Source organism: Tupaia chinensis, unplaced genomic scaffold (assembly GCF_000334495.1).
Source record: "Tupaia chinensis unplaced genomic scaffold, TupChi_1.0 Scaffold000570_1, whole genome shotgun sequence".
In the NCBI taxonomy this organism is placed as follows: Eukaryota; Metazoa; Chordata; class Mammalia; order Scandentia; family Tupaiidae; genus Tupaia; species Tupaia belangeri.
In genome coordinates, this window is record NW_006160084.1 from 2,244,214 (window position 1) to 2,265,160 (window position 20,947).

General features: G+C 45.9%; 1 protein-coding gene across 1 annotated transcript in view; it reads left to right on the forward strand.

Moving 5' to 3' along the window:
- Window positions 1-20,947, forward strand: part of FOXP1 (forkhead box P1) — a 759,404-nt gene that overhangs the window by 731,086 nt on the left and 7,371 nt on the right. The window contains exons 16-21 of the mRNA XM_006158051.3: window positions 7,741-7,942; window positions 8,048-8,127; window positions 8,735-8,836; window positions 12,828-12,997; window positions 14,053-14,122; window positions 19,150-19,316. Coding sequence (XP_006158113.1) covers window positions 7,741-7,942; window positions 8,048-8,127; window positions 8,735-8,836; window positions 12,828-12,997; window positions 14,053-14,122; window positions 19,150-19,316 — 791 coding nt within the window. The remainder of the gene's footprint in view (window positions 1-7,740; window positions 7,943-8,047; window positions 8,128-8,734; window positions 8,837-12,827; window positions 12,998-14,052; window positions 14,123-19,149; window positions 19,317-20,947) is intronic.

Genomic DNA, 20,947 nt, shown 5'->3' on the forward strand with positions numbered 1-20,947 from the left:
CCATAGATGGGGACTTGTGTGTTTCGCCCTCCCCAGTAAGTTCATGCATTTTTTTTTTTTTTTTTCTTGTTCCATTTCTGTTTAAAAGCAACCGCGTGTTTATTTAAAAATTCTTAGTCACTAAGTGATAGAATGCTTTGCTGTAAATGTTGCTTTTCACTAAGTGCCATTTGGGTGTTAGTGTCATTTGTTGTATCCAGTCATCCAGCCGGTCCCCATTTCGTAGCATCAGAAAAGCTGGCAGAGTGTTCTCGGGTTGTTCATCTCTCGTTTCACGGGTACATTTCCTGGAGCCTGTTGTGGCACTCATCCTCATGTCTAGATAGAGGGTTTGCTCGTCTTGGATGGTGTTTTTAGATGGTTTTCGATGTGGATCTGGGCTCCACCCACCCCGGGAAGGCACGGTTGCCTGGATGAGAGGCACAGGAGTTCCCAGTCCTCCGATGCCTTGGACCCCCTCGGTGGCATTCTCCTTGTGTGTCATTCTATCATTGAAACCTCAGAAAACCTTGTTTCTCGGAATCATACCCAAGACCCAAAGTACATGTTATCTTTAGAAAGAGAACTCCTGCTCTTGAAATCAAACTCCCTCGCCAACAGTTATGTACTGAGCACGTTCTGTGCTGAGCGGAGTAGTCACAGAGGGGCCCTTCGCTGCCGCTAAAGTGTTGGAAGTCTTACGGGACCAACTGACACACGCACTCACACACACTGACCGCATGCATTGTGCCCGTGTGAGTAGGACAGTGGGCCTAGAGCAGAGGGATTGAGGAAGCCTGTGGGAGGTGACATCGCAGTTGAAACCTAAAGATGAGTAGGGAGGAGTGGTAAGAAGTCGGCCTCACGGATCGTGCCTTAGGTGAGAGCTGTGTGCACTTCCGGTGTGTCTAAGGAAGGGAGCCAAAGAGGAGGGCAGTTAATGAGGGTCATTGTAGTGGTAGGGAAGGAAGGGCCAACATCTGCCCAGATGCACTTTTCATCCCCTCAATTTCCCTAAGGCTGGGCCCTGCATGAAAAAGGACATGTCAGAGTTGATCAGAACAGGGCCAGCCCGTGGTCAAGGGAGACGGTCCCACACAGCCAGCTGTGACTTGAAACCTAACCCTCGTGCTTGAATAAGACGGTGAGTGTGTGTGTACACGTGGCCGGAATGCCACAGAGATGGGGAGGTGCGATGGTGGTATGACCACGTCTTTTGGGGGAGTTCTCTGTCTTCCGCTGGTAAGTACATGCTCTCTGGCAGTTTAAAAGAAAGTGTACCAGAGCACCTATGAGTCCTAGCAAGTTGGGCACATGGGTGTGGAGAAGTAATTTTGGACCTATCTGTAGAATGAACAGATAGGCTATATTTTAAGTTCTCAAATATTCCTCTCTAAACCAAAGCAAAACCAAAGAAAAGAAAACACAATAGGAAAGGGCCTTCAAGAAAATGACTGATACTGTCTTTGTTGCAAACTCAGTAGCCTTCTGCAGTAAACACCCCATGTACGGGGTGGAGGTTAATGGCTCCCTGCTCACTCCATGGAGAATCTGCTGAGACGTGTCCCTGGGGAGGGGGTGGCGGCGTAATGCAGAGGACAAAACAACAACAAGAAACATGTCTGTGTCATGACTTTATTAAGTTGTTAAAGATTTCTTAAAAAGACACTACACCATGATTAGTCAGGGAAACGCCAGAAGCCCTAACGTAGAATCCCGCAGACGGGAGAGGAGGCATGGCTGTAGGGTATTCCCGCACCGCAGTGAGGGAGTCCTGGCCCTGGAAAAACCGCTTTCCTCCGGATTCGGTGGGATGTAATTACAGAGCAGGTCGTCTGCCCTTCCTTATGGAAATGTTCTAAAATACGCCCAGGAACTGGGATATTGGGAGTGAGACACAGTGGTAGATTTTCCTTTTGGCACGTTATCTGTTGCTATGACCATGGCAGTCAGGGCTGTTTTGAAATAGTTTTCAGCTACTAGAAAAACAAAGTGTACCCCTCTGAAAAAAGGTGTTTTTGTTTTGTTTTGTTTTTCTTTTAACTCTTTGTGGAATGGCTGAGCTTTCGAATTGCTGGGGCCTTGCTTTGAGAGCTAGAGATGTATTATTAGACCATCGTAAAAAGGGATTCTCAAGCACAAAACATAACAACTGGTTTATGGACTGGTTTGCAGTCAGTCCTCCCGTTTGGTGGTTGTTGAGGACCACCACTGGGGACACCGCCACCTAAGTCACCGCTGTCTGCGAGCACCACCTACCCCAGGGCCCGGCTGAGACGGCAAAGGAAAGCAAAGGCTTGCCGCCTACCACCCTGCCCTCCCCGTGGTCTGCTACATCCCTGCAGACCCAGAAGGGCCAGCTCTGGACCCAGGTGATTCACGCCAGCACTGGCTGGAGCCGGCGCCTGCTCCGGCCGGTACACCCCACGGCAGAACGGGTTCTGTGAGCTCCGAGTCCCCGCCACGGTGTGTCCCTTGGCGTTTAGGTTTCAGGTTTGTCTTTTGTTCTCAGACTCTGTTTTCCTATGAGGCAAGAGCACAAACAAAAACAAAAATGAGTTCTGATGGGAATACTCTCAACAAGTCTGTCTCTGTCCCGGGTTTACATCAGCGGTTTGTTTATTTGTGAAAAATACGAGTGACTCATCATCTTTAAATGAGCGGGGAGATGCCTGTTGAAAGAGCAAAGCTTCATTTTTTTACAGAAGGACAGGGCAAACTCTCGGGAGCTGATGGACTTCGGATCGTTTCGATGGCTTTCTATTTCCAGGGTAGTCCTTCTGTAACCAAATGGAGGGAGGAGATGATGCTTGAGAACACCCATCCGTTTAAAAAATAGAGCCCTCCAGCAATTTTGAGTGACACGAGAATGTAACTTTTGGCTGGAGTTTCAAAGAGATTATCTTTGCTGAAATCATCACATGATGGAAACTTGCCATGTAGAAAATATCAGAGTTACTAACTTTTCTAAACATAGCAACTTCTTTTTAAATAGAAAGTGAACACAATAAGGGAAAAAAAAAAAAAAGGCTTTCTATCAGGAAAAGCAACCCTCCCAGTCCAATCCCTTCCTGTTCCATGCCCCGGAAAAAATTATCTTTGAAAACCTTAACTACAATCAGAAACACGAAACACATATGCTTTCATTTCTAATTGATGATTATATTAAGATTTAATAGTTTACAATTAAGATGAATATTTCAAGATTACAGCAAAACCCACACCGTTCCTGATGTGTTCTCTTCTGTTCTTAGTCCGTAATTAATTTTTTTTTGGGTCCTCTTATTTATTTATTTTTTTCCAGAGAGAACTTAATTAAAAGAGCAGGTTTGGTTGGAAGACAGAGCCTGTTTTGAGTCTCCCCCTCCCTCCCTCCCTCCCTCCCTCTCTCTCTTTCTCTCTCTCTCTCCTCCCACCCCCATGACCTTTTCCATCGAAGATACCTTCTCTCCAAGACAGGCACGTGATCATCAAACAAGAGTGTAAAAGTTAAGAAACTTCTCTAGCGGTTGACAAGGTCGACATTTCGTGAACTTGTTGGTTCAGCCTCCAGGTGACGTTGTGAGCAGAGCCCCGGCTGTTTGGAGTGGACAGCTTCTTGTCCGCCCCTCACAGGCTACAGTCATGTTTAATTTGGAATCCGGGCTCCTTTGGCAAATTAGCAATTAGAACAATTTTGTGGGAATATGTATATGTGTCATTAGTTTTCCTGCAAATTAATAGCAGGGGCAGAGGTCAGGCAGAAATTTTCCACTTGACTGCGGCTCCTCTATTGAGACTTGGCACTTGGGTTTGGAATGGCCACAGCTGCTCTCAGCCACCCTCTTCCTCTCGGAACTGTCTTTTAATTAGTTTACCTCATAGCCGTCGTTACAAATAGGACTGCCTCCCCTCTTCGAAATAAAATGACTGTTTCTACAAAATATTCCAGTGACATCTTGCACCACTGCACATCGATGGTGGGGTCACTCCGATGCAGCATTTAATCATTAGATCACCTCCATCCGCGTCTCCTAATTAGAGTCCTTACAATACATTTTTATCTGGTAATTAGCTGAGATTGGCTGCTTCCTCTGTGGCTTATTAGAGACAGCCCAGCAGTGGGTGTGAATCACGGTGTCATTTGTCAAGCCTGGGGAGCCCCCTCTCTGCTCTCTGCCGGCGCGGTCTTCCATCCCACTTGCTGTCTATGTTCCGAAGCCTCCAGAAAACCCTACCTGCAGCTCAGTCTTTGCGGATCGCGCCAAGCTGGCATTTGATGTTTCCTCGTGGCCGTTTCTTGGTAGAAAGAGTTCCGACCTTTGTAAGAGCTGCGAGAGTCCCTAATCGTCCCCAGTTGGATGACACTGCACTGTGCAGGCTGTCTCGTCATGGATGTGAGCGCCCAGGGAGAAGGGCTCGTACTTGCTCAATGTGTTCACGAGCTCTGGTTTTTGACAGTGAAACTGGAACCCAGTGGATTTGGTGATCTTGTGTGGAAAGGAACATGCATATTTCATGAGGATATTTCTGCTTGGAATGTTCATTATGGGATTAAGAAAGTCGCAGTGTTTCGGGTAATGTTCTTAAGCTTAAAAGAAAAGCCAAAAAGTCGAGAGAGTGCTCAGAATGGTTTTGTGGTTATAGTCCCGGACATGGTGGCTTGAAATTGATTCCAGGCATGTGTCTGCCCAAAATCCCAGGAGGAGAAAGGAAGTGAAGGGATTGCGGCATGGCCACCCCTCTGGGACTGATTCCTTACTTTGCCCCCCTCTGTCTATTCCTAGCAGGTGCACGTGCCTATGGCAGAAACCTAAGAACAGACTGAATCCTCTCCGAAATGAGCGTACCCCCAAACAAACAAAACAAAAAGGGAACTGGTTTGTGTTTATTTTTCCCATTAAGGACGCATAAGATGATTATGCAAAAGGTCTGGAATCAGATAAGCGTGCGGTTTGCCTGTGGGTTTGGATCGGTGTTTCGGCAAGTCACTTCAGCTCCCCAAGCCAAGCCTTAGTTTGCTTATCTGTAAAATGAGTAAGATCACTGCCGATATTAAATGGGCGGTTTGAGAATTAAACTACACAGTGGCAGGTGTTTTAAAATGTGACTCTTTTACTCAAGCCAGCCTGTAGTACAGTGGTTAAGACAGCTGGATTCCACATGGCTTACTGTGTGGGTCGAGTCCTGGACCCGGCATCTTTAGAATCACGCTGACATCTCAAAAGGAGGGTTGGAGGAGTGGTGTGGGCATTTCTTACCAGGATAAGAAGGTTACTTTCTCACTTCTACCCTGACCGCCTCTGAGTGCACAGGCACTGTGGCAAATTCAAAACCAAAACAACAACTCCATTTTTACCAATATGAGCCTAGACTGTTGAAAGCGATCTGATGTTCTCAGGCTTCGCAGCGCCAGAATGATAAAAGCTGTGTATTTATGAGCCGTCGCCTTTCGTGCACTAATTTCCTTGACCCTTTGCTTGGGCTGATGCTTATACGTACTGTTCCTGGACGTGGTCGGTGATTAAGGCTGAGGCGGAGGAGAGGTCAGCCCTGACCCTTCTCCCTTGGCTTCTCAGCCCCCATGCCCCGCCCCTACTCCATCCCTTGCTGCTACTCAAAACTGAGCGCTTCGTGCTCACAAGTCCTTTCAGGCCCGACTGCTAAGCAGCTACCAGCATCTGCCCAGCCCGCAGCGGGGTTTGTGAAACCAGGGCCATTCCCTGGAGCCTGCTCTTCTCGGGCATTGGGGTTGATGTGTGCTGAGTCACCATTTCAAGATGAAGATGGAAAGTACTAGAAGCTTGTAACCCAACATGCAGTTTCCAAGACTTCGTTTTCATGTGTCAGTATTTCTTCTGTGAGATTTTGTTGTAGTTGTCGTTCCTGAGAGTCACTGTCCTTTTTTTTTTTTGAGGGAGCTCCCCTGAACGTAGTAGAGAGGAGTCTCCTGGCCGCTTTCATTACCAGAGTATGAATAAAGGTTGAGTCTTCTCAACACACCAGAACTCTCCTTTAATATGTTCTTTGATTATGATCTCAGAGGAATCTCATTTTTAATACATCCCACAAATAATGCCTTATATTCTAGAATGACTGTAGCGAGGATGAAACAAACTAGATTTCGAATCATTTACTGCAGAAAATCTAAGATAGTGTTACCCAGTAAGCCTACTTCACTGAAGTGTCTTGAATTTGGGGAGCAGCCCTGTGTATTTGAGATAGCAATTCTGTAATTGGTTTTAAATATACACATATGCGCGTGTGTGTGTGTATGCTGAAAACTACCAAGTTTTTTAGCGTTGCCAGATTTGAAATAATATTCTGATCTAACAAATTTTGGAAGGGACTGTTCCCTCCAGTATTTGCAAGAATAGCACCTCGAGGTGAAGGTAAGGTGGAAAATCTCAAAATAGTTCTCACTTTCCTCTATACTACTAGGAATAAATTAGATTTGTTTCCTTACCTTGAAATAGTATTTCATTTCAGGGACTGCTCAAAAGTGAAAAAAAAAAAAAATTAACAAAAGTCTTACAGTTTCAGATGGCTCATATGCTATATTCTCTGAAAATTAATAGATCCCTGTCCTGTATTTGATAGAATTTAATGAAGATTATACACAAACCTTTTAATGATTAATCCCTGCCAAACGACAGAAATAAATGATGGTTCACTGGACCAGTGCCACGCTTCTCAGTGTGAGCCACGGGCCCGACGTATTTGCAGTGCTTCCCAACATCCACTTCCATCCGTGAAGTGCAAGGGGAAACCGAGTAGCCTAGCCCTGTAACACAGGTCCCAGTGTGGGAGCCACTCGCCACAAGGGGCCATTACATGTACAATGATTACGATGAAGTGAATGCGTAATGTTTTGTAAGAATTGAACAGCTCAGGGCCAGCAGATGACGTAATGATTACATCGCTGGACTCCCACATAGCCGACTGCAGTTTGAGTCCTGGACCCAGTAGCTTGAAACTCATATTGGGCATGTGTGTGTGCCCCAGATACTGAGAGGAGAAGGGATTACAGCATGGCTCTTCCTGCTGTGGGGTGATTTCTTGAGTTCTCTGTCTCTTTGGTGAGCATATTCACCCTATAGCAAAAAAATCTCTCTTAAAAAAGGGATGGGGTTCTGGCAGGTGGTGTGGTGGTTTAGGTGCTGGACTTTCATGTGGCTGACCGTGGTTCACGTCTGGACGTGGTGGCTTGCTCACTTTCCCTTTCTATTTCTCTCTCCCTGGCCACGTTGCAAAATAAAAGTAAATAGTTCTTTTAAACACACACACACACACACACACACACACAGAGCTGTTCAGTTGTGCTAGCACATGTTAGAAAGTTCTGTTGGACAGTTGAGGTCTATAGCATTGTATCCCAGCTGGTTGTCTGAAATCTCCCATCTTCTCGGGTGTGTAAGTCTCCATCTCCCTCTTTGAGGTTTAGGAGGCTCAGTAGGCTATTAAAGCTAGACTTGTGATTTCCGAACCATCTCGGTCCAGTAGGCCCGGCAACCTGTTGCCGTGTGAAGTACCCATGTCGCAGACTTTGGAAAACACCCGTTTCACCAAACATTGCCAGTGACGTCTTATACTACATACTAAGGAAATCGTTTTCACTGGGAACATGCCTTGTGTTTCAGTCAGTTATAAACCTGTCTTTCTAGAAAAATAACTGGAGGGGGGCATTCCCTGCATTAGCACCGCCTGCCAACTGGATGTGAGAGGCTTTCTTGGTGGCTCAGTTTTCCAAAGGTCTTCTAAGACGTGTTCTTTCCCCCACAGCTGAATCTGGTATCAAGTGTCACACTCTCCAAGTCCACATCGGAGGCTTCTCCGCAGAGCTTACCTCATACTCCGACGACCCCCACCGCCCCCCTGACGCCCGTCACCCAAGGCCCTTCCGTCATCACCACCACCAGCATGCACACGGTGGGACCCATCCGCAGGCGGTACTCAGACAAGTACAACGTGCCCATTTCTTCAGGTAGCTGTTCCCTGTCTGCCGCGGGCGGAGAAGGCAGTGTGCGGTGCTTGTAGGCCAGCCCCCGTTTCAAAGGTGATAATTAATAGGACAATGATTCTTATTTAGCAGATATTGCGCAGAACCAAGAATTTTATAAGAACGCAGAAGTTAGACCACCATTTACATATGCATCTTTAATTAGGCAGGTAAGTAAATAACACGGTATGTGGAATTAGATCCAAAGGTGTGCGTGTACATGGATAGATTATATTGATGAAGTAGATTTAAAACCGTTTAGTATGCAAGCATGCTAAAACCTTTTCTATAAGGTTTTTTAAAACTGCAATATATAACATAATTGCTTTTGATTAAGTATTACAATACGATGTGATTATTAGGAAATTCATTTCACACAACAGTGAAAATGAGCCTGTTTAAAGATGGCAAGTCAATTATCACAAGCTACAGTAATCTCTGATCCCTAGAATTAATCTGAGCTCTAAATAATTACTGAGCTTTAATCAGCTAGTGAAATGTTTTGCATTTCTCTTTGATTCTGCTTTATGAATGACTAATAAATTAATATTTCTGTACGGAAACAGAAATAAAAACTCAAAACAATTAGATAATTCCATTTTGAATTTTGCTATTGAACTGTTAAATACAACCATTAATCTTAGATCATTTTGTGAAACCTTTCTGAGGGTTTTTAGCTCTGAATCACAGTTATTTTATAGATCCCAGAAACTGCGCCAAGATGATTCTGCTGATTGGGTCATAAATGATCTTCTTCGCTTACTTTGTGCTTCGCAGGCCATTCTCGAATCTCCAGAAAAGCAGCTAACACTAAACGAAATCTATAACTGGTTCACACGAATGTTCGCTTACTTCCGACGCAATGCCGCCACGTGGAAGGTACGCTTTCTCCTGGGTCGGTTGAGTCCTGGCCCTTGGTGTTCCGAGGGCCGAGGGTGTTGATGAAGCGCAGCTGTTGTGCTATGAGGGACCTGCATTGGTATCATTCTGATACATTGTGTCCCATCGCTAGAAATTGTGGGCCGGAACATACTTCTGCTGTGGTCAAAGACATAGCCAGTACACTGGCATCGGATGGGCCAATGGGCAAAACTGTGTCTCTCTGATTAGACTGTGGAGGACAAGGGAGATGTTGGTCCCCAACAAACCACATGCCATTAGGTCTTTTAAGCACGGCTCGTATGAGGCCAGTTATTGGCGAAAGCTGTGCCGGGCCAGTGCCAGCCCTGCAGTGGGAGAGGCTGTTACAGGAGAGCAGCGTCACACTGCTTTGCTTTGTTTGGGGATACAGAGGTTGTCCCTCGGAGGTCCACAGACACCTGATAGAGGAGCATAGCTTCTGAACGATGGCACCTTTTGGTGACACCATTTGCTATAAAGCAAGTCCAGTGATAGAGCTCTGGGTGAGCTGTCCCCGCCAGTGCTTGGCGACCTGTGACCGATTTTATGCCCAGTACAGCAGCTGGCTCACAGATTGCGTTGGTGTTTTCTCCATAGCGCTTTGGACTTGCCCCGTGGTAAGCCAGGATATCACACACCAGGAAACTGAAAGTGGGCAAGTCCATGGTGACATATGTATCTTTAAAGTGTTCCTATCTGGAACTCTTGCAATCTTCGAACACTAAAACTTTTCAAAAACATTTCACGCAAACATTTACATGTCAGTAGATGATAGGACTTTTTTTACGGGATGCTGGGATGCAAGGAAAACTTGCTTTGCTGGGAAGAAAAGTCTTTCTGGCTCCTTCCCTTCGTTTTGAAGGAGAGACAAACAAAAGCACATTTAAACACAGAACTTGCATGAAGCAGTAGTTTTAAAGAGAAGGAATATTGACAGAGCTGTGAACATCTACCTTTCCGTTAGGATACAGGGTGTTAAGAAACCTGTGGGGGGGAAAAAGTACCCTCTTTCCTTCAGCTAGACATGCTTTTTACAAATGTAGGAAGTAGACGCATGAAGCAGACCTTTTCTTCAAATTGCCTTGTATAAATAGCAAATGATCAAGTTTAAAAATAATGACCACGTGCGAAGGTAATAGTGAAGCTCAGCTCTTCAGATGGAACTTTTTCATTTGCGCCAACTGCAGGAGAAAGTGTCATTAATATACACAACCTAGAGCACATACTCAATGACTCATCGATACATACCATTTTCTCTCTGTGTCCTTGTTTGTACCGTGGTCTCTGGTAAAGGGGGAAATGGCCACGTCCACTTTTCACAGAAGAGAGCTAGGTCAACTCACCTCATCTCCTTAGAGTCACTCTTCATTTCTAGTGGGTTTCTGCTCCAGATGACAGCCAGGTAGAAATCAGAAGTGGCACACTAGCTCTTTCACTTCCGCTTTGATACATATTTTGAAACACCAATGATTATGAGTAGTGTGGGATTTCTTCCCCAGTTAGGTGTGGATTAGGTTGTTGGGAAAGCCCTGACATGTTTCCCTAGGCCAAAAAAAAAAAAAAAAAAAAAAAAAAAAAAAAAAAAAAAAAAAAAAAAAAAAAAAAAAAAAAAAAAAAAAAAAAAAAAAAAAAAAAAAAAGTGCCATGATTTTCCCGACGACCCAAGCACTCCCTGTTCTGTATGGATGGTTACAGGACACTTGACTGTCTTGACCGCCTCGGTGTTAGTCCAGGAAACAGCAGCAAGCCTTCAGCATGTTATGCTCTGCTGCTATGCAGTATGGGACAAAAATCCTTCCTACAATTCTCAGGCAAAGAAAATTGCCCTGCCAAAGGGGTGTCGGATTTTTTATTTGTTTGTTTAAACAACTCCAGCAAAGTGTTTTGATTCAGGGGTGTCCGTCCTTCCCTGGGCATCTTCAATGACCACAGTCAGGCTGACATGACTTAAAAAGTCTTTGGGACTGTATTCTGTGAATTGTCCTTGGGAGCAGGTCATCACACCAGCCCATGAAAGTTGTCTCATGACCTTCTGAAGTATCACAGAAGAGGAAGTAGCATGGAGCTTGAATTCTCACCAAGTGAGAGTTTCCCAAATTTGAAACACCTCTCAAAGTACCAAGATTTGCCACCATTAAGGATGGTTTGGGCAGTAGGCAGTCCGTACTACAGGTGGTAGAAAGAGGGGTGCAGAGCGTCTAAGCAAGAGCAGTGTTACTGGAGGTGAGTGAGCGCACACGAGGTGTGATGTGGACATCAACTCTTCACGCTCCAGTTGCGTCCTCTGCTCATTCTGTGTGAGAAGAGAGGCTGAAGTCCACGAGTTGTATCCCTCTGATAGCCTCATGGCCACTATCGAGTCTGGATTAGTAAGTGCCAGCCGGCCGGCCTAAAGACATGTGGCCACACTTGTTACTGTGCCTGGTAAGGTTTGTGGGTTGTCCTGAAACTCCAAGGGAAGGTGAGATGTGCAGAGGCCTTCACCTTTGAGTTGAGATCTTCCTTTTGGACGGATGTCAAGGGTCTCAGCTTAAAGAAAGGTGTGCCTGCAGGAACTTAGCAACAGCCAGAGTACAGTCATTTTGCCATTGAGAGTTCCACTCATGCGTTCCTCTGGCAGCCACTCCATGAAGGTACTTAGCCATGAGAGAGAGCTTTCAGGTAAGGCAGAGCTTGCTGCGTATGAGCTCAGCGTGGATACTCCTCTGTAGGCGGGACAGTTCTGCCCCCATCCTGTCGGCTGTGTGAGGTGATCCTCTCAATGATAAAATCCAATGTGGGAGTCTTGTTACTAAACCCCGTGTAAGTTTTGTAAAGCCAGACCCAGTCAAGAACATCATCAGCTTGAACAATATTAACCAACTTTTCACCATTTATAGTTTCAAAATAGAATGAGGGCCCTACCCTCATGAATGGATTAATGCCACTATAAACAGAGCTTATGAGTGTGGTTCACTCTCTCCAGCCTAATTTTTAACCTTGCTTCCTTACCAGGAATGCTGTACACATTTTGCCTGTGTGCTTAAATGTGAGTGTCTATTTGTTGATTTTGTATGAAAAAGAAAAACTACTTTTTTTTTTTTTTTTTTTTAATACGGGAAGTAGATGGTCTAAAAGGGAAAGTTCTGTGTTTTACATGTTTCCCTATTTTGAAGTCATAGTAACAACATGTTCACATTTGTACTGTGGAACCTATTTTGGGCTTGTTATGCATATTACAAAATATCTCTGCCGGTTAGATATTACCAGAGACTAGACGAAAATGCCAAAGTGCCCTAAAGTCCTAAACTTGGTTTTTGCTTTTCACTTTAGAAAAAGACACCCTTCCCCACCACAAGGTCGTCCACGGGGGTGGGTAGCTGCCGTTCCGGGGAATGGTTTTACAAATGTGGACTGTTAGGCTGAATGTACTGCTGTTTTTGGAGTCTTTTCTCATAGAAAATGTAAATGTTCTCTCTTTTATACTTGCTGCAGAATGCAGTGCGTCATAATCTTAGCCTTCACAAGTGTTTTGTGCGAGTAGAAAACGTTAAAGGGGCAGTATGGACAGTGGATGAAGTAGAATTCCAAAAACGAAGGCCACAAAAGATCAGTGGGTACGTCCACCATGTTTGAACTTCTTAGCCTAGCTCGGATTGCGCTAACAAGTATAACGTAGAGGCTTTGGCTGCTAGATGGTGTTAGACCAGAGAACTGGTTTCACGTCGTCTCAGTTAAGGGAAGCAAAAAAGCATTTCATCCCTCCTGTTTTGTATACCCACCAGTCCCCCTGCCCTGCTTGCTGGTCTTTGTTGCATCACATGCTAGTAGCTTTTAGGTGGCAATGCATATTAACCCTCACAAACCATTTGCTTATGCTTATTGCATTTTATTTTCTTTTTCCTGTTCCCTGTATTGGATGTCTGTTCTGCCCCCAACCCCGTCTCCTTTTGTTGCCACTTCATCTCCTTTGCTGCTGCTCCTATCCCAGGGTGCCATTCGCACCAACCTCTCACTGCATAAGTGCTTTATCAGAGTAGAGGATGAGTTTGGGTCCTTTTGGACAGTTGATGATGAAGAGTTCAAACGTGGCCGCCATATTCAACGAGGCCGTCCTCGCAAATACTGCCCCGATGAAAACTTTGACGAGCTTGGCGCACAGTAAGAGCCTTTACTTGCTTTCGTTTTTTTGTTTCTGCTGTTGCTTTGGCTTTGCATGGTTGACTCATCCCATGTAGTTGTGCATTTCACCGAGTAGCAGTGCCACAGCTTTCTGCAACGAAACTCAGCCGTGTGATTTGTACATGTATTGCTCTCGTTTCTCTCTGGAACACCGGTGCCTTGAAGAATGCTTTTTTGACGTCTTTAATGCCAATATCGGTTGTATTTCGATCTGCCAGCTAGAATGCAGCTCTTTTGCGTGACCCAGACTTCCTCCAAGTGGAAAGGAAATTGGGGGGTAGTTCATGATGGGTATTTAAGGGGGCCAATGACCTTGGAATGAAACAGATGACTGACATGTTCCGAGAATAAGGCAACAAATTGAGGGAGGACATCGTGTACGCTTCCTCCGAGGGCTTCTGACGAATATAAGTACACTCCTGCCAGGAGTCACGCTTGTCCCTCAGTATCCCCTGACTAGTTGGGGCAGTGTTCGTATTCTGTTAGCCTAGAGAATTTCTTAAACTGCCTCGCCTGGCCTGGGAACGGAGACAGCCTCCGATATCCCCCTACCTGCCCCGATCCGGTGGTACGAGGAGGTCTTCCTCCCGGCGCCTGACGTAGGGACGTCCTGCCCTCTTCTCCATCTTCTTTTGGCATTACCTCGCCGAGAAGATCTTCCTGCTGTCATCTAGAGTTCAGTCCCTGCTCCCGCCAGGGCAGCCTCTGGGCCGCAGCCCTCCTGACAGAGTCAGTCTCCCTGTTCCAGACTTGCCGCGAGGTCTCGCCCGGGCATGGCGTACTCCGAGCCCGTTGTAACCGAAGCCAGAATCAGAGACCCGGCTTCCTTGAATCACAGTCTCAGCCCCAGAGCGGCGCAGACAGGCCAGAGCCCTTCTAAAAGCAGGGGCCCGGGAAAAAGACCTACGTTCTCTTGGGTGTGGTGATGGGGGCGACCTTTCTGATTGGAAGGATCCTAGTCAGCTGCTAACGAAACTTAGCCAGGACGTCGGGGGTTGACGGCGTTTAACGCGGACTCTCTGTCTCTCTCACAGTAACCCTTCCCTCATTAAGAACATGCAGAGCAGCCACGCCTACTGCACACCTCTCAATGCCGCTTTACAGGTAAGATTAATGGCCACCCTGAGCCGGCAGCCGCGGCCCGTGTCTCCCCCACTCATTTCAAAATATATTAGCCTCGCTCTAATTAGATATTAAATTTTAATTCCGTTAAACTTTTTTCTTAAGTGCACAAAGCATCGTGCTCCCTGGAGGCAAACACATCGGGCTGCTTCAGCATTAGCAGGATGCTTAGCATTTTGAATATTGTGGCAAAAAAATTAAAAGTTCACTTATTAATATTTATCAGCAGTATCATAATTTCCATCCTCTTATTTCAGAATTTCACTTGAGGCAAAAATACCACAAGTGTAATTACTCTAGCACAGCTATTAATGTGCTGGATGATAGGCCACTTCGTCACATGACCTTCTATTGTTCACGGGTTTAAAGAGAAAGCAGAGCTTTGTATTTCGGGGTCTTCTTTTACAGTCGACTTTAGCATCTTTTTTTGGTCTTGCGGGGAGGCTGGGGAGGGGAGGAGCTGGGTCGATTCACTTAGGACACGCTTTGGGTTTAAACAATAACACTCTCTAGGTTGCCAGCAGAGTGTTCAAGATTACGTAATAATTGCAGAGAAGGGTGGTTCCTGGAGGGCTTGTCACTTCATTGATGGGACTGTGGGTACAAGCCACCAGCTTCCAGCAGGAGGGAGACGACCACCTGAAAGGGGGCTACTGGGGCAGCCCAGGCGTTTAGTGGGCCTTTCACTGACTGCACTTCTCAGTTATCACACAGTAAAATCCTCTCTGACAACGACGGACTGCACTAGGCACAGTTCTTGAAAATACCTGGGTTGAGGGTTTAAGTCCCCCATCAAGAGCTCAGACGTGGGCATCTTGGTGGAAAATGACAGGCCCCAGGATCTGCTCTACTGACTTGTGCAATCTGATGCAGACCTCTGTGATAGCTCTAGCACCCCAAAATTGGCTCTTACATACCTATAACAGCTTGTGTTCTTCCAAACGACTGTTCCACATAAATGGCTCCTAACATTTTAGGGACCAGGAGACCAGCAGATGGCGTTAATGGTTACATCGCTGGACTCCCACACAGTCGACTATGGCTGGAGTCCAGGGCCTAGTGGCTTAAAACTCACAGCAGGCGCATGTGCATGCGTGCCTAAGATCCCAAGATGAGACGGGATTGTGGCGTGGCCATCCCCACCTCCCCCCCAAACTGATTTCTTGCGTTCTGTCTTTTTCTCTCCTGCGAGCACGTGCGCCCTATAGCAAAAATCTCTCAAAACAAAGAAATAGGGAATGAGAGCATCAACAGACACTAATTAAGAAATGGTGACGACTATTGGCACGATGGGAACAGGACGAGGACGGAGAGGCCCTGGGTCTCGCTGGTCGAGAACCTACTTGAGTGTCCTACGAGACCGTTTTCCCAGACCTCGAGCAGCAGTTCCCAAGAACCGATGATGATATGCCTCTTACACAGTTTCAGTGCAAAGCCAAATTCACTGAACTTAGCATTTCAGTAATTATATTTGCTTATTTTTAGCCTGAACCAATTTTAATAGGAAAAACTACTTTCTGCGTTTCTCTTAATTACTTGTAGTTTACACAGTAACTTTAGAAGAGTAAATGAAAGCGCGCTTAGATGCCGCCACTGTAAATACCATTCATTAGTAACTTATTTTCCCTGGAGTCTTGTGAAGTGTGAATTTAAAGGCTGTTCTATCTGGAATACTGTTACAATTACAAGCACATTTTGCATTCATGAGGCAGAGAGGCAAAAAAAAAAAAAAAATCATCTTCTGGATGCTCTAAACTGTGTAACTGATTTCAGTTAATATGCTTTATCATTACAGAAACATTCATGTTTTATCATTAAAACATTTGTTTGGGCCATCCTCAGCCCACTTTTCAGCTTCCCGTAGTATCCCCAAACTCTCCTATTTTCCAAGAATGAGACAGAACAAATAGAGACAAATACCTCCCCTCTGTGAACGTGGACCCTTGATGGACACGCAGTTGCCCAAGACGGCTCTCTGCTGTGCCAGTTAAATAGAGGCTATACCTCAGGCCCGCCTTTTCCATTATTGCCCGTTTTGATTTTCCAAGACCAAAAAAAAAAAAAAAATAGTGGAACAATATCTTTAAAAAAATTACTAGAGCAACATAATGCATGATATGCAATATATAAAATAGGACAGCAGAATCCACTACAGAAATAAAACATGGGACTTGGGACAGATTGCATTATGCGCTGAAAAAGTGAAGTAACTAAGGGTAACCGTAAAGCTTCATATTTATAGACTGCCTTTTTCCCCGAGGATCTCAGAGTGGATACTGTTCCAGGAACGATGGTACTTAGGGACTTCTGCACAGTTACTTAAGCACCTTCACTTTCTTTCTGGCCAGGGTGCTGTCTCTGTAGGAAACCTCATACTCTGCACGGGACCATTGTATAATTAACTCTGTTAGAAAAACTCCCACGCACCTGCTCCTAAGCGGATACCAGCCACTACCCGAATGAGCCACTGTGTTCGGTGTAAACAGTGATACTTCCTTCCAACCCTGAATAGGCTGTGTGTATCACTTGCTCAACAGAGAGTGGCCAGAGACTCTGTGGGGGAGGCAAGCAGCCCATTTGCCTTTTTTTTTTTTTTTTTTTTTTTTAAAGAAAAAAAAAGGATCAAGACTGGTCTTATACCAAGGGATCAACACACGTACCTTTGGGTGCCCTTCGCCATTGCAGCTCTCGGCTCCTCCGCTTACGTCCTGTGGTCCAGTCCCAATGAGAAATAGCCCTAAAGAACCACAGACTGCACATGCTCATCCCCAGATGGCTGCCCCGTCTCTGAGAGGACCAGATTGTCCTGATGAGCACAGTTTTAGAAGCCTTTGACTTTTGTCTTTGTGTCTCAATATTGTGCTGGAGAAACTACTCTTGGGTCATTAGCAAAGTCATGACATGCTTTCCTATGCAAAAGTGCATCATGACTTTTCCGTGGCCAGAGACTCTGTGGGGTCTCTTTGCAGCCCATTTGCCTTTTTTTTTTAAAGAAAAAAAAAGGATCAAGACTGGTCTTATACCAAGGGATCAACACACGTACCTTTGGGTGCCCTTCGCCATTGCAGCTCTCGGCTCCTCCGCTTACGTCCTGTGGTCCAGTCCCAATGAGAAATAGCCCTAAAGAACCACAGACTGCACATGCTCATCCCCAGATGGCTGCCCCGTCTCTGAGAGGACCAGATTGTCCTGATGAGCACAGTTTTAGAAGCCTTTGACTTTTGTCTTTGTGTCTCAATATTGTGCTGGAGAAACTACTCTTGGGTCATTAGCAAAGTCATGACATGCTTTCCTATGCAAAAGTGCATCATGACTTTTCCGACAACCCAATAGACTGTCTAGCTAGCAAATGACCTATGCTGGTCACTGACCATTCTTGTCACATTACACTATTCCGTTCGATCATGAAGTTACCTTGTAACACGAGCTGATCTCGTCGTATTCCAGTAGAAAGAGATTGACGGGCCCAGCAGGACTTCTAAGACTAAGAGAGGTGTGACCCACCATGGTGTTGAATGGAAAAGCAGTTAAGATGCTTGTCCAGCTGTGGTTTCCAAGATAACGGTAGCGACACCTGCTCTGCCAAAAAAGAGCAGGACAGAAAAACTTCATTAGTATTGCAAGAGATCCGGTCAAAAAAGTACTCGATGCACATTATTTGACAGACTGTTGGAGCATGGGGGATGCTCTGATTGGCCATTCATCAAAATGAGCTCGCCACACTTGGAAATTAAAAGCAGGATTCCCCTCCCAACCCCACCCTGCCCCATTAGAGGAAAATTCAGACAAGAAGAAAGCAGCAGCTGTGGCGTAGCCTTTCTGGCTTCGGGGTTCATACACCAAGGCTGTCATTGTCACATCAGCAGGCAGATTTCCTGCAGCCCAGCTCTGTACCCTTTCTTCACGTTAGGCTCTTACCTTAAAGCCAAGGTTGGAAGAATAGTTTGGACTCTTGGGTGATTGGCCAGTTGAAGTCACTGTGCCAGATAGTCTTGCGATTGGCTCTTTCGCATTAGGATGACAAACCCGGCATCGAACAGGCTGCACAAGGACCAGTTTGATAAATCGCGGTCTGAGTACAGCTGCCAGTTTTTGAAAGTCTGTCTTCTTTCATCAAATGAAAAGTCACTGGGTCGTTGTCACTCTCCAACCCTAGCAACTATGGATACTTCAGTCCGGGTGGCCATTTTTTTCCAATGCCATAGGACAGGAAGTGAACACTATCCCACTGCAAAGTTTAGGGTTCCCTCCTCCCTCCCCATCCCTCATTTTCACGCTTTTTTGCTGACACTCATGTGGAATGACTTTGTCACCTTTAATATCGATATACTTAGGTACTGAAAAGAAATATGATTTAGAGCTTCCTCTGGCCACACATTCTTCTTCTGTCTGTCCTAAAACCCCAGGTGATTGGTCTGAGTCTGAAAGACGGTGTGGTGTTCCCTTCAAGTGGTTATCTCAAACTATACTAAACAGATTCCCAAACCATTAAAACGGAAATGATGGGGGTGGGGAGAAAAAAATTGATTCCAATTCTATAATCTCTTCCTTTTCTATAGGATCTAAGAGGTCAATGTTTATGGAAGTTCTCATAAATTTGAACAGTGCAGCCAGAATAATCTCATCAGATCTCTGATATCCAATACTGAAGTCATCAAAATGGATAAAGAAATGAAAATTCCATTATATCTCACTGTGATCTGGAAATATTCAGTTCCTCTTGAAAAAACACATCAGATAGAAACCTCATATTAGACAGCCTTGCCTAAACCATGTGACTGTACCAAGCAGGACCAGATTGAGTCCTTCCCCAGGAGTGCCTTAGTCTCCCTTGTTCTCTTCCAAAACCCAGCGTGAGACATGTGCCACAAGTCACTTTTAAAGCAAAACGCATCTACATCTGTTAGAAACTCGTAGTTTACCAACCACGCGACCACCACCCTAAACCGATGGTCACGGTTTGCCTTCATACCCTGTGTCCTCATAAGTCTTCTCTCGGTTGACGGCAGGCTTCGATGGCTGAGAACAGTATACCTCTATACACTACTGCTTCCATGGGAAACCCCACTCTGGGCAACTTGGCCAGCGCCATCCGGGAAGAGCTGAACGGGGCAATGGAGCATACCAACAGCAACGAGAGCGACAGCAGTCCGGGCAGATCCCCTATGCAAGCTGTGTGAGTATCAGCCACCCAACGGTCTGAGCCTTCAGACCCCAGTCTCCCTGTGCTCTGTGCACACTGACCCTTCTCTGAGCCCCCCTTTTCTATCTTTTCTCATTTCCTAGAGCAGGTAGAATTCTGCACTTCTAGAAACGTCTATCTTGGTCATTGCCCCAAAGGACCATGTACTAACTTTCCCACCCAGGCAGTCTGCTCCTCTAGCCCTACAAGGACACAACGGCAATAAAAGGAGCCAGGTGCTTTTCCCCCACCCCCTGGGCTTTGCGTGTCGGGCGTTGTTTCAGCCACACTGTCTCGTTTCTCTTACGATCCGCATGCGTATCTATGAAAAAGTTTGCAGTTGGTTCAACTTTCGGACATGCCGAACCTGGAGGGAAGTCAAAGCCTCTTGTTTACTTGGTTGTGCGATAAACCGAACCGTGTTGGTGACGCCGCAGCATTATTACCGAGCATTAATGATGGCGCAGATGAAAGGCGGCATGATTTATAGATTGCTCTTAAAATATCAAAAGGAAAATTAATAGGAGCATTATAGCAGCAGACGGCAGAATAATGAGTGCACGTATAACGGAGTGCCGCGATGGGCCGTGGCTGCCCGTGCTGAATGTGAATGGCGCAAGGCAGGCGGAGGCCATGAGGCCGTGAGGTCCCTGTGGGCAGGTGATGGCGGAGAATTGCTATGACGACTGGTAGCAGCCTCCTTTCCCAGGTAAAAAGTGTTAAGACCAAAAACAAACAAAAAAAAAACCCACACACAAACTGCATCATTGCAAAGGACGGGATCAGCAAGGCTGCAGTGGCAGGACACTCTCCTCTTGCCAGTGAGTTTGTTGACGCCCTGGTGCACTCGAAGGGAACCAACCAGTTTGACATCTGCAGTGCCGTCCGCTCCTACAGTACCCACTTGTCTACATGTTTTTTTCTGAATTCCTGACCACCGTCTTATTGTAGGATGATCGGGGTGCGAGGAATGGGAAATAGGACCTGGAGCAGTTAGCTTGCATTGGCACCTCAGTGACCAACAACGGTATCTGTCAGCATAATTGGAGGGTAGAGGGCACTCTGAAATTTGATTTAGTTTTTCTAGCATCTGAATTTCATACCCACAGTGCTTTTAAAAAGGGATCTTGGGAACCAGCAGTTAGCGTAATGGCTATGTCGCTGGACTCCCACATAGTTCGCATCCCGGACCCAGTGGCTTAAAACTCATGCCGGGTGCATGTGCGTGAGTGCCCAAGATCCCAAGAGGAGAATGGAGGAGAAGGGATTGCGGCGTGGCCATCCCCCCTGGGGGGTGATTTCTCGCTTTCTGTCTGTCTCTCTCTCTCTTTCAGGCGAGCGCATGTGTCTTATAGCAAAAACCTCTCCAAAAAAAAAAAAAGGGCTCTTTAGAGATGGCAATGATCATTTTTCATTGATATAAAGTCTTGGGAAGAGTGTGTGTGTCTCCCAGCCATGCTGCCGTATTTCACCCTTCATCGAGTGACCTGGACTTCAGTGTGCCTGTCCTGGTACCTTCTCTAAATCGCTGTCCTAATGGGAGTATTTACTGACATGCTTAGAGCACGTGGACACTGCCTATATAAGCTACGTCCAAAAAAATATGAGGGAAAAAATACCTCAAG